This window comes from Nicotiana tomentosiformis, chromosome 12, assembly GCF_000390325.3.
Source record: "Nicotiana tomentosiformis chromosome 12, ASM39032v3, whole genome shotgun sequence".
Classification (NCBI taxonomy): domain Eukaryota; kingdom Viridiplantae; phylum Streptophyta; class Magnoliopsida; order Solanales; family Solanaceae; genus Nicotiana; species Nicotiana tomentosiformis.
In genome coordinates, this window is record NC_090823.1 from 134,929,222 (window position 1) to 134,943,303 (window position 14,082).

The 14,082-nt window shown below is 39.6% G+C and overlaps 1 protein-coding gene and 1 non-coding gene across 3 annotated transcripts; both read left to right on the forward strand.

The window, feature by feature from the left end:
* The first annotated feature begins 3,354 nt into the window (after window positions 1–3,354).
* Window positions 3,355–3,461, forward strand: LOC117280183 (small nucleolar RNA R71). Its single transcript, XR_004510671.1, has one exon. It is a non-coding gene; the product is annotated as a small nucleolar RNA R71 (small nucleolar RNA).
* A 6,817-nt stretch (window positions 3,462–10,278) lies between these two features.
* LOC104110759 (probable anion transporter 5) lies at window positions 10,279–14,082 on the forward strand. Of its 2 annotated transcripts, XR_689535.4 has the most exons (3): window positions 10,279–10,423; window positions 12,076–13,604; window positions 13,897–14,082. XR_689535.4 is itself a non-coding variant. In XM_009620301.4 (2 exons), the coding sequence occupies exon 2, from the start codon at window positions 12,162–12,164 to the stop codon at window positions 13,488–13,490; it is 1,329 nt and encodes a 442-aa protein (XP_009618596.1). In that variant the 5' UTR covers window positions 10,284–10,423; window positions 12,076–12,161; the 3' UTR covers window positions 13,491–13,770. The 2 variants fall into 2 exon arrangements, 1 of the variants encoding a protein (XP_009618596.1); XM_009620301.4 differs by lacking the exon at window positions 13,897–14,082 and having other exon boundaries at window positions 10,284–10,423; window positions 12,076–13,770.

Genomic DNA, 14,082 nt, shown 5'->3' on the forward strand with positions numbered 1-14,082 from the left:
ATACTAGTGATGTCTGTCTGTCGTATAGGCTGATCAATGATGTGGTTAAACTCTGTCTCCTCCTCAACCTCCTCGTGTCTTAAGAACTGAGTCAAAAAATTGGCAAATGGCATTCGATCGACCATCTTACTCGTTCTTACCAAAGACATTTGGTAGCAAATTAGATGACCCACATTCACCCTTTGACCCTTCATGAGGAAATAGATCACACAAGTCCTCTCTCGGCTAATGAGCGTGTCATTATTGCACGGTAGGAGCCGTGCATTAATCAGTTTCAACCAAATTTAAGCCTCCGTCCTCATTTTCTTTTTGGGGAACTTCTTGTGCCGATTTGTTTTCTTATCACGGATCCACGCTGCCATAGAATTGACACCACATAACGTGTGTCTCAGCTCTCTATATGTAGGACGACGAATAAAGTAGTCCAATGGCTCCACAGGAACATCCGGAGCACCTAAAAAGTTACATATGGCTGTGGCTGGAAAAGTTTATCAACCGTCCACGAATCAGCACCAGTTGTTCGGTATCCTATGGATCAAACCCTGAATAGAATTCCCTCGCTAGATTGAGATTAATATCCCATGTGTTCTTAAAGACATAGCTCAAACCCAAATCATGGATGCCCCTCCAAATAGCTTGGTACTTTGCTTGCAGTCGGCGCTCATGGATAGGGGCCTCTAGATGTACATGTTTAGGCCTATAGCGCCTGTACCAATCCTTAGTATGCAGGGGGTATGCTTATGATGACAAACTCCCGTTGGCCTTGGGGCCTCTAGATGTACAACATGTGCTCATTCACCTCGACTGGAGGTAGCTTCTCCCCATTTTCTCTTCTTTGGGGGAGGTGTGGAGGTCGCCTTTGCTTTAGCCGGAGCAGTGGAAGTAGCCTTTCCTTTGTCGGTGTCTTTTCTCGGAGGCATATTCGTTCCTACACAAGTAATCATCAATCAGTTAAAACTGCATTACGATATGGCATACATAGTCTTGCCCAAATTTCCGAGGTTACTCAGACTTCACCTCGTATTTTCTTAACATGAGAATCAAACCGTAACACATGGGTGCTTCCTCTGATTTCGAAGCATCGAGCTACTAGTGAGGCACCCTACACTTACGATTTTAACGTGGTGCGTGACTACATAACACTAGTCTATTAATCCCGGAGACTCGGGCTCCAATGGGGACAAGGAATGCCACTGAGGCATTATAGCAAACACTTAGCATGCACTAGTGCCATGAAAGTGCTTGTAGGGGTGAGTATGTGTTCATACAATAGCAACACCATTCCTATGGGGTTCATGGGGTTGGTACACACAAACACATTATTACAATGAAGAACAACCCCATTTTTTTTTTGGCTAATTTCATACCTGTATCCAACTCAAAATTGCAAATGAGAGAGACAAAAACCATACCTTGTATGCTTTAAGAAGAAGGAATTACCTTTGAATTGCCTAATATTGCTTGTCTTCAATGGGGGTTGTGAAGGGAAGGGGTTTAGCAGTGGTAACTGGCGTGAGTGTGTGAGAGGAAGGAATTTTTCTTTTGAGCAGTGATTTGCCTTAGATGAGTTTGCTTGAGTGTTTGAGGAACTAGGAGAAGTTTGAGTGTTTGCCTTAGGGTTTTATTTTGTTTAGTTTAGGTTGGGCGTGTAAGTGGGGGGTTAGAGTAATATAAGGGAACCAAAAAATATTAAAAACAAGTCCGAAATTCCTTACCTGGCGGCACCTGCCTATGTACCTCGCGTAATCCCTCGCCTCGTCTGCTCTAACACGAGCCTGGGAGCTTGAGGCGCGCGACTTAACACGTGAAGTACCTGGACTCAACCCATGCGACGCGAGTCTTAGCGCCTGGTATACCTGGGCCTTACCCCAGGCGAGGCGATCTCCTTCTCCAGCTATACCTCACCTCAACCCTCGCGAGGTGAGCTCCCCCATTTGGTTTCCTTCATGTGACGCTGAAAATTTTCCTCGATTTGACCAAAATCACCTGCAAACTTGTTAGTACCTAAAAACTAAAAGGATAGCTTGTGGTAATTACCCGGGAGAGAGTTACGAGACATTATACAAGTCGAATTTGCGAGACATTAAATCTTTCATCATTTTGGCATACTTCGGTATCTCCCACAATGCATCAATCAGTGGAATATTCACCTGTATTTATTTCAACATCTCTATGAATTTCTTATATTGCCTGTCCTTCAGATATTTTGCCAATCTTTGCGGGAATGGTGCTGGAGGTCACTTATTTCCTGTGATTTGAGTTTTATCTTGCTCAGGCACTGCTTCTACTATCGTTTCTTGTGCTACCGCAGTCTCTTTCGCGACCTCTTTTTATTTGCTTGTGCTCACTTGTGCATGTTGTACCGTCACCTCAGTTAACCCTGTTGAATCATCTATCTCAATGGGTACTGGCACAAGTGTTTCAGTGGGTCGACTTTCGCGAGCAATCTCTTGCTCCAGATCTAGGTCTCTACCATTTCGTAGACTCGCTACCATAAGCTGTTTCGGGCCCTGATCTTTTGGATTGACTTGTGTGTCTGCAGGTAACGTCCCTTGGGGACGATTGTTTAGAGCCATAGAAATCTGTCCTAATTGAATCTCAGTACCCTTTATCGTTGATTCATGTGAGTCCACTCTCTCTTGCATTTTTCCAGTGGACCCAATCAGTTGTTGTAACATTTTGTTGTTGCTGTCCAGCATTCCCTTAAGTTCAGCGAACTCATCATCTTGTCTCACAGTCTGTTGTTGTTGAGGTTGTTGATACGCTAGCTGCTGATTTTGCTGGTTGTAACCTTGTTGCCTTTGGTAAGGCACCACTTGACCCTGTGGTTGTATAGCTCCAGGATTGTTGCTGTTATTGTACTGCTGTTGTGCTGGTCTATATTGTTGATTAAGTTGTCCCCAATTCTGACCACCTTGCTTCTGTCCCCCATAGTTGGCCACATAGTTCATATCTTCCAGATAGTGCTGGTTGTCACCTTCCGCACTCCACGAGCATGCATATGGTTGGTTAATGCATGGTGTGCATAAGCCCCCATTAGTCACATCAACTATGTGTACTTGTTACTTCTGGCTTGATTCATCGATCTTCTTGGTGAGGATACTCATTTGTGTTATCAGAGTGGCCATATTTTCAGCTATAGAGTTGTTTGGGTCCAAAGCCATAGAGTGAACTACAGGAGTGATCGTAGAGTCTCTTGTCATCCATCCTGAGTTTTGAGCCATTTTATCGAGTAGGATCTTGCATTCTCTGAATGATTTGCTAAAAAATGCTCCACCCGTTGAAACATCAACATTGGCCTTTAAGTTGTCTACCAATCCTATGTAGAACCTCTGCCCCAACATTTGCTCTGGAATGCCATGATGCAGACACTTAACTAGCATACCCTTGAACCTCTCCCACGTTTCTTGTAGTGTTTCTGTTCGTCTTTGCCTGAAGCTCAATATCTCATCAATTTGTTTTGCAGTCTTATTGGGTGGGTAGAACTTGTTTATAAATTGCTTGACTAATTCCTCCCAAGTAGTGATGGAGTTTATGGGGAGTGAATTAAGCCAAGTCTAAGACTCTCCCGTCACCGAGAATGGAAACAATAACAGCTTTATTGCTTCCGGTGTCACATTAGGTTACCTTTGTGTGTATTATTGCTTTCGGTGTCACATTAAGCGGTCGTTGCCTTTTTCAGATGCTGCTGAGGATCTTCAATGTACGACCCTGAAAACAGTCCCTTGTTCTGCAACAAATGTAGCATGTTGTTTGTGATTTGAAATGATTTCGCTTGAATTTGAGAGACTGCAATTGTGGTTGCCAGATTTTCGGCGGTGGGTTGTGCCCAATCATACAAGGCTGCTACTGGCACAAGAGGCACCACACCCTGATTGTTTGGTTCATTCGCATTGTTTATGTTGTTGATTGGATTTTCTATTACGTCATCCATGTCTGGTTCGATTTGGTCTGTCGAGTTTTGTTGTTGTTTGCCTTAATTGTTTGCACGATTTAGTGCCTTGAAAACTTTCTCAGGATCTGATAATGCTTCAAGTAATTCATTAGTTCTCGAGGAGTTCCTAGGCATGCACTTGTAACACCCAAGACTACAAACGTTAAAATTTCAATGTATTTGGTTTAAAATGAAGAAAATTGACTACACTAAGAATTCTAGCACTTCTTTTAGCTATAATTAATACACCGTGAATTCCCCGACAATAATGCCAAAATTTGATCACGCCCAACTATGCCTTATAAAAAGGACTAAGCGGTCGTTGCAAATATATTCCGGCTAATAAGTCCGAAGTCGAATCCCACAGGAAATTAACCTATCAAACACAGCTACTAGACTCGCACGAACTCACGCAATCAATCTTCAGAAATATTTAAGTAACAATTTGGATGTTTACTAACTAAATATTACTTAATGAAAGTGCAACAATTAATAACTAACTACTAACGGGTTGTAGACAAGAATTGGAATGATCTAAGGTTGTGATTTCCCCTATTGTCGGAATCTTTTGCGCAACGTTTTCTATAAATTCGCCTAAGTCTTCTCTGTCGATTATGAGCACTCTGACTGTCGTAACTCTCTCCCGAGTAATTACCATAATTTACTAGATATATTCTCCCGAATTACGCTAGCTGGCATTAAGTATGGCTCACTCGGATCGCACCAAGGTTTCGTTATCCCTAATCCCACCTTTAAACCCTTCGTATTGATCCCTCATATAAGTTAGGAATGATGTTGTTCAACAACTACCTAAATATTCACTCTCTCTCGAGTAATACATACTAAATAGGTACAACCAATTGAAAGCCCTTCAATTAACCACAATAATATTATAGTTGAACAAATAGAGAAAATACTACGGCAAATCTATATTAACGTAACAGGAAAATCATCTTTCAATAGGTTCCATCAAAACCCTAGATTAGGAGTTTAACTACTCATGCTCATAGTAAAAATATCCACAATATTTTGCATAATTAAATTGCAAAGTAAGGTTAAAGGGATGTAGAAATCGATGAGTCTAGCTTTCAACTGTTGTTCCACAAGCTATCCTTGCCTCGAATTGCCAAAAAACTCCTTCAAAAGTGGCATTTTAGGTCTATTGATATGTGTAGGAAAAGACCTAAATGTGTAGGCCAAGTCCTAGTCAAACCAGGAGACGAAATAAGCCTTCAAAGTTCTAAATGTGCGCGTCTCAGACCTGGCCTCGCGAGGCTTCACGCGAGCTGAAGCTCGCCCCAGACTTGTCACGACCCAATTTCCCCTCCGTTTGGGTATCGTGATGGCACCTAGTCTTAGGGACTAGGTAAGCCTAACAATAATTGAAACAACAACATTATTTAAATAGAATATCTTAAAATTCCCAAAAACAGGTAGTACAAGTCATAAGCTCTATAGAGTGTTTTCTAAAAAACTACTAAATATAATTGTCCAGAAATAAGAATAAACAGTGCAAAACGAAAACTTGAAGGTGACTCTGAAGCCTGCGAACGCAGCCCCAGGTTTACCTTGAGTCTTCGCAACAACAGTCCACACAACTAGCTAACAAACAAATAACTGGATCTGCACAAAAAATGTACAGAAGTGTAGAATAAGCATACCAAAGCGGTGCCCAGTAAGTATCAAGACTAACCTCGGTGGAGTAGTAACGAGTAACAGTCAAGACACCCATTGGTCTAACAAACTAAACAGGTATAAGTATATGAACATCAGAAATATGATGTCTACATAAAGACTATGCAATATGGCTCACAATACCGTAATTGCAATAAGAAAGGAAACAACAAGTATCAGTGGAATACCATAAAAATGACATAGAAAAGTGAATGGCACACAACCTAAATCCGAAATCACAAATACAACAAGGACAAATAATAACTCAGCAACAACAACCGCTTTTACATTAGGTTTTAGTCAACAACTCCACGAGGTACCGAACCTCGGATAAATCACAGCTCACGGGTCTCAATACCTGAACCCTAACACTTGGAATCATGTGCCCTCATAACACCTCATAACCGCACTGACGACTCACGTGCCAATAGAGCCATTCTCACATAGAATGCAAGTAAACAAGGGTGAGCATCTATGCTCAACAATATAAAGAACACCTCTTATCCTATAAGAGTGCCTAGCTGCGTGTATGCTTGTGCAAGTGTCCTACTATAGTCCATATCAGCAAATAAGCATAAGGAAAAAGAACGGACAACACGTTGAATATTGTCTCACAGCTTTTACAAGATAAAGCTCACACATGTACGTATACCACTACACAAATATCAACAACAAGAATGCCCCCATGCCACAAATCATCACAAATCAATCCCTGACACAGCCCACCTTGTCTCGCCACATGTGCAGTAGTAACATAAATGCTCGCCTTGTCTCGCCACACCTGCATAATAATATTTTCACCTTGTCTCGCCACATGCACAACCCACATATATATATATATATATATATATATATATATATATATATACACACATATCTTATATCGTCACACCGCATGTGCAAATATCAATGGTAACAATAGCATGGCAGAAACCTCGTGCAACCTCATAATAACAACCGCACGGCAAAAACCTCGTGCATCACAATAATAATAACCGCACGGCAGAAACCTCGTGCATCACCACAACAAGTACAACAGCAACAATGACAATAATACAAAGTACGACAAGTAAATAAACTCAAGCACTTTAATTCACAACGAAATGGTAGAACCAATTCACAAGGAATAACCACAATAAAAATGCTAGGCGTAAAGAGAACAACTCAACAAAGGAAAAATTAATGCGTAGCAACGATCCCACAATATACACTTCAACAACAGGGAAGCTAATACGAATCAAATAATTCCAAATAAAACAAGTCGTCTAAGATATAGGATATCTAAACTTCTTTTAAGGTTGAGGAAATTACAAAGGATATTCGACAATTCAATTAAGGATAAGCATCGAAAAATAATCATAACCTCAATTAAGACTAAATAATTATAGGATAAAATAATATTAATTCCAAATAAAGATAAGCAGTTATAAAAAGATAGCATGGCTATAAAAGAGATAACAACTTCAATTAAGGCACATATGAATCAAGTAACAATAATAGTGGATCATGAAGCAATTGATTCTAATTAAGCAGGTAGGTGTGAATCTAGTAATTTAGATATATAATCATAACAAGAACAACTGCATATTCAACGAATACAAGGACCTAAGAACCCAAAAAGGCCAACTTTCCACAAATAAGTTCGTCCACGCACTGTCACCTCGTGTACACGGACTACAATCAATATAGAAGACTCAAATCCTAAGGGAAAATCCCCCACACAAGGTTAGGCAAGATACTTACCTCAAAGAAGACACACAGATACTCAAAAATGAACTTCTCGGGTGAAATGACTTCCGGACGGCTCAAATCTAATCAAAATAATTTCGAAGCACAAATAAAACTCATAAGAGACTATTCCGGATTATAAAGTCTCAATCTTTATCAAAATCTAAAAATCGGTCCAAAAGTCGACCCCCGGGCCCGCACCTCGGAACCCGACAAATTTTACAAAACCCGAACACCCATTCCGATATGAGTCCAACCATACAAAAATTATCAAATTCCGATACCATTTCGTCCCTCAAATCATGATTTTTTTTCATTTTGGATTTTTTTTTCAAAAACCAACATTTTCCTCAACTCAAAAAAAAAATTAAATGATAAAAACAAAGATAAAATCACGGAATAAAATAAATTCTAGGTGAAGAACACTTACCCAATCGATTTGCTTGAAAAACCCACAAAGAATAGCTCAAAACCGAGCTCTAGAACTCCAAAAATGGTGAAAATGGCAAACCCTCGGAATAGAGGACTTTATATTCTGCCTAGGTGTTATGTGCATCGCGAACGAGGAGAAAGCAACGCGTTCGCGAAGAAGAAAAACAAAAGATGCCCAGTTGTTCTTCGCGAACGCGACAACACGTTCGCGAATGCGTAGAGGAAAAATATGATGGCCTAACGACTGCTCTTCGCGAACGCGTGAAGTAGTACGCGAACACGAAGAGTGTAATAGAATAGCTACGCGGACGCGTAAGCGACATGCGAACGCAAAGAGGAAAATGATCACCAATGCCCAGGGCCTGGTTTGCACTTCGCGAACGCGAGATAGGGAATGCGAACGCGAAGAAGGGGGTGACAGAACTTCACGAACGCGAGAGGGTGACTACGAACGCGAAGAGGAAATATTTCACCCTCCAAAATAACACTACGCGAACGCGAAGGCAAGGACGCGAACGCGATGAAGGAAACCAGATGACAGATAACAGCAGTTCAAAATAGGGGGAAATGACCCGTAGCCCATCCGAAACTCACCCGAGGCCCCCGAGACCCCGTCTAAACATACCAACAAGTTTCATAACCTAACACGGACTCGCTCGAGGTCTCAAATCACATCAGACAATGCCGAAAATACAAATTGCACCACGAATCGAACTTATGAACTTCCAAAACTTCCAACTTTGAAAACTCGTGCCGAAACCAATCTAACCAACCCGGAATGACGTCAAATTTTGCAGGAAAGTCCTAAATAACATAACGGAGCTGTTCCAACTCTCGAAATCGCATTCCGACCCTAATATCAAAAAGTTCACTTCCGGTCAAAATCTCCAAAAATTTAACTTTTGTCATTTCAAGTCTAAATCAACTACAGACCTCAAATTCACTCATAAGTCCAAAATTACCCAACGGAGCTAACGAAACTGATGGAACTCCATTACGGAGTTGTCTTCACACAGTTCCGACTAAGGTCCAAATATTAAGACTTAAGCTTCCGTTTTAGGGACTAAGTATCCCAAATCACTCCGGATCATCCGGTAACTGAATTCAACCACGTACGCAAGTCAAATACACATAATATGAAGCTGTTCAAGACCTTATGCCACCGAACGGAGCTTAAATTCTCAAAACGACCGGCCGGGTCGTTATAAGACCTGGCGTCGCCAGCTTCAACGCCCGGTGGAGCTCGCCCCAGGCCTGACGTCGCCAGCCTTAATGCGAGGTGGAAGGCTCGCCCCGCCTGCTCTAGGCCTGACTTTGCCATCTTTTCATTTTTCGGCTGCTCACTTCTTTCTTTCTTCTTTTCAATTGTTTTCGAGCACGCTTTAGATTTTACTTATTTTTTTTTTGCTCTACTTTCATCTCCAATTTACCTACACATAAAATAGACTCCATTACGCGTAAATAAAGTATAATTTATCATTAAAGCATATATAATGCAAGACGAATAATGTGTTAAACTATGAAATTATATCCACACATCATTTATTAACTGCACCTAGTTCATCAAACTAAAGAAACCATTGCTTGGATATTTCCAATTGTTGTTTGAGTTCCTGTTTAACTCCTTGATTTGACATGCTTCGCCCAAAAAAGTGCCATTTTTGATGAGTTTATATTTATACACAAGTAGGATAATTAGTATATAGATAATCACATTATACTTCAATAATTTTAACCTTTAAATACAAAATTTCGAAAAAATTATTGATTTTTGAACCTTTATTAGTGCAAAATCCAGGATCAATTCATGATTTTTGAATTCATATTTTATTTCAGCAATTTTTAACCTTTAAGTACAAAATTCAAAAAAAATTACTGGTTTTTAAACCTTTGCTAGTGCAAAATTCAAGAACGATTCATGGTTTTTGAATTCACATTAAATTCAGCAATTGAGAGCTACTGCTTCAGGTCATTAATCGTTCCTGGAGTTGTTCCGTATTTAGATAGAGATATCCAAACTTGTATTTTTATATTAATAAGTAGCTAATTTGCCATGACAATTTAAAATATGACTAAGCTTTAATAGCCGACCTAAAAAGTGTACTATTTATTACTCGTTCTAGTTTATGTGAACCTATTTTCTTTTTGGTCCGTTTAAAAAAGAATGACCCATTTCTAAATTTGAAAACAGTTTAGTTTAAACTTCCAATTCTACCTTAATAAGAAGATTTTATAACCACACAAATACTCTGAACCCCTTTTTAATTTGTTTAGGATCACAAATTTTAAAATTATTCATTTTTTCTTGAATTTTGTGTCCTTGGAAAGGAGGGAGTACTAATTTCTTACTAAAACTCTTCAAATCAGTAAACTTTGTATTTTATTTGTCTCTTGAAATCTCCCACAAAGATTGTCAACGCTACAACCTACGACTTACTCCTCCCCCCCCCCCCCCCAAAAAAAAAAAAACCCCCGACCTATACCACCACCCTTACACCTCCCCCTGCTACAGACCTCTCCTTATCCTCACCATCATAGCCCCACCCCCTCATCAGAATGCTGCTTAAATTAATCAATTAAAGATCTTGCCCATTGAAGCAACAGTGTTTTGTTGATCTCCAGTGAAGTGTCAGTATCAAGTTCTTCTGATTTGTGGTAATTTATCTTAATCTTGACGGTACTGTATATTTTGAAGTAATTTTTCTGTATTTTTAAGCTTGTGGGTATTGTGAATTCTGTTAATTTGATTAATGGGGTTTCTTTTCCATAGATTTTTAAAGGTTGTTGGGTAAGATCGGGTTGTGGACTGTGGTTGACCTGTTGAAAAGTTGGTGCCCAAAATAGATCTTTCTCATTGTTTCACTTTTTTTTCTTAATAATAACTTCCTTTTCTTGTTTATAACATTTTTATTTGCTTAAAAGATAAATTGTTTAGTATTGAAATGAAATAGCTCAGAGGATTCATATAGCAGAACTGATTGATATTGATAAGACTTGGGAAGAAAAAATGTAGACTTGTTTCTTGTATGATGCTGGAAATGGGAATGTGGGTTTGGTTCTTGTTAGAGTGTTCCACATTTGTTGAAGAAATATGTTGTTATCTCCTTATATAATCTTAGATAATTCTTACCTCATGAGCTAAATTTTGGAGCCGAGTCTTCCACACGCCAGTGATTAGATGAAAACTGCTTGCATTCTGTGGTTTCCGTGCAACCATAATGGCATTCCGTGGTCCATTGTTCTTAACAATTTTTTGCAGGTTGGGTTTAAAAACTACTACGTATGTGTTTAGTTGGGAATGGAATTAGAATGGTTTGAAGTTTTGAGTAGGAAAATTCAAATTTGGAGAAACTTAGGGGATTAATCAGTGTTATCAAAGGCGAAAATCTCTAAAAAGCGTTGTAGGTTTATTAGGGCTTTAAGCGCAAAGCGTACTTAAAGTGTGGGCTTTAGTAAAAAAAGGAGCAGCTACGGGAAAAAATATAATATATTTGTAATTCAAGAACAAAGTAACAAATTCATTTATAATGTTTTCCTTTACAGCTAATACATTTATTTTCTAGTTTGTTTAGTGCCTCTTGATTCCCGATAGAACTCATGGGCAATGAGGCGCATGTCTTAGTGCCTTGCCTTACACTGAACCGCAGCTTAAGCGAGGCGAAGCGCCCTCCCTAAGCTTTTATGAGCTTCAGGGCATAAGTGCGCCTTAAATGAGCTTTTGACAACACTAGGACTAATTTGGTGAATATCGAAGTGTTCTCTGACATTGCTAAAGATATGGTTAAATAATTTTAGATTATCAGTTGTGACTTCTTTTGGTAGTTAACTTCTTTTGGCGGCCATCTTTCAGTGATGTGCTACTATGTAATGATCAAATCTGCTTTTGTCCATTATTTATCTGGGGAAATTTTTTTAGAATTCTAAAGCTTCAAGAGAAAGGCTAGCTCTTATATAAATAGCATCATTCAGAACCCTCTTAACTGTTAGTAATATCTGAACAATGTCTTCTTACTAATTAGCATGACCCCTGCGCAAGGATGACATGCACCAATCGAGAAGTTAAAAGTTATTTCCGTGAAGTGATATTGTTGGATCGAAATGCAAGATATGGGTTTTACCATTTGTTTCAGTTGCGTTTTCCCTGCATTCCGTGCTCTTTCTCCCTTGTTTCCAGTATTCCCCTTTAGGAAACTCTTTGAGTTGCCTTTCTGTGATTTGCCATTAATGTTTGATTTCTATATCGTTAAATTTACTAAATCAGCTAAATGTTTTGATCTGATAATTTCTTTCTTTCTATTATTTTCAAGCCTGCTGCACATCACGGTTTAGTGGATCACCTCAACAGAAATTCAAGCCGTCTAGTGTATGGCTTGCATTTACAAACTAGCAAATAATGGGCAGCAGTCGATTTCCAAAGCGCTATTTAATTGTATTTTTGACCTTCATCTGCACTTCTGTCTGCTACATAGAGCGGGTGGGCTTCTCTATTGCGTATACTGCTGCTGCTGATGCTGCAGGAGTAAATCAGACTAGCAAAGGTGTAATTCTGTCAACCTTTTATTATGGATACGCATGTTCACAAGTACCTGGTGGTTGGGCAGCTCAAAAAATCGGTGGACGGCGTGTACTCCTCCTTTCTTTTCTTTTATGGTCTTTGACATGTGCTTTTGTACCACTTGACCCAAACCGAACAATGGTCCTGGTAATAGCCCGCTTGCTTGTTGGTGTGGCCCAAGGTTTCATTTTTCCATCCATACACACTGTCCTTGCACAGTGGGTACCACCACATGAAAGATCTAGATCTGTTTCCTTTACAACTTCTGGAATGTACTTAGGTGCAGCTACGGGGATGCTTATGCTTCCTACTCTGGTGAAGTATAGGGGCCCTCAGTCAGTGTTTCTTGCTGAAGCGGCTTTAGGTGCAATGTGGTCTCTACTCTGGTTCAGTTATGCAGTTGATCCACCTCGTTCTGAGCACCCAAAAGCAACTGCGTCGGGCTTTGGGGAATCCCTGCTGCCCATGAAAGGGAGTTCAAAGATGAAAGTAGAGAATGGAGTACATTCCACCAAAAGTCCAACTATCCCATGGAAACGAATCGTCATGAGCTTACCAGTTTGGGCAATCGTCGTGAATAATTTCACATTTCATTATGCTCTTTATGTGCTCATGAACTGGCTTCCTACGTACTTTGAATTGGGTCTCGAGATCAGCCTTCAAGAAATGGGTTCTTCCAAGATGATGCCCTACCTTAACATGTTTATATTCTCAAATATTGGTGGAGTGATTGCGGATCACTTAGTCACGAGGAGAATCTTGTCTATAACTAAAACCAGAAAACTGTTAAACACAGTGGGTTTCATTGTAGCTTCTCTTGCGTTAATGGCTCTTCCTTATTTTAGAACATCTGGCGGCACTCTGTTTTGTTCCTCTGTGGCTCTTGGTTTCTTGGCGCTAGGAAGAGCCGGTTTTGCAGTTAATCACATGGATATAGCTCCAAGATATGCTGGAATTATTATGGGAGTTTCAAATACAGCTGGTACATTAGCTGGTATCGTTGGAGTTGATCTCACTGGTCGACTACTGGAAGCTGCTAAAGACGCCCAGTTGGATCTGACAAATCCAGAAAGCTGGATAGCAGTGTTTTCCATTCCGGGGTTGCTCTGCATTTTTAGTTCTTTTGTTTTTCTAGCACTGTCAACAGGGGAGAGAATTTTCGACTAAGGCTTTCTGCATGTATATTGCGGTTTATCTTTCTTATTCTTGGAAGAAGCAGTTCAAGGAGGAAGTATACATAGTCTAGGATTTGCAGTTCAAACTCGAAGGCTGTCGGAAATAGTAAGTAGCTCTATTGAGGTTATTCTTACATTTTAACTTGAGTTCTTTGAAGTCTGCTGATTGCTGAAGATTAATTCATAAGGTTCTATCTGCATACATTTGCCAGCTTAATCGACTGATTCTTCAATATTTTCAAGCTGTGGTTTTTTACTGAGCTGATTTTACATATATTGGTTATTTGTGGTAGTTCAACAAGTTAACAGCATATTAGATTTCTTTATGGTGTTAAAGGGTGCATACTTCAACTTTTTTTATATCTTAATAAATATAATGCTCATCCTATTTTTGTCAGGCGATGCGAATATCAGAAAGTATTTCATGTATCATAGTTGCCAAAATAAAATGGTCAGGTACTTCCATTTTGGTTCTGTGAACTGTAATATTAGATTTGTATCAATTGTTAATGAATTGAACTCCTTTTTGAAACAGAACTCTGGTTCTGTACTTTGCAAAAGTGTAATTTTCCCTTCTTGAACTA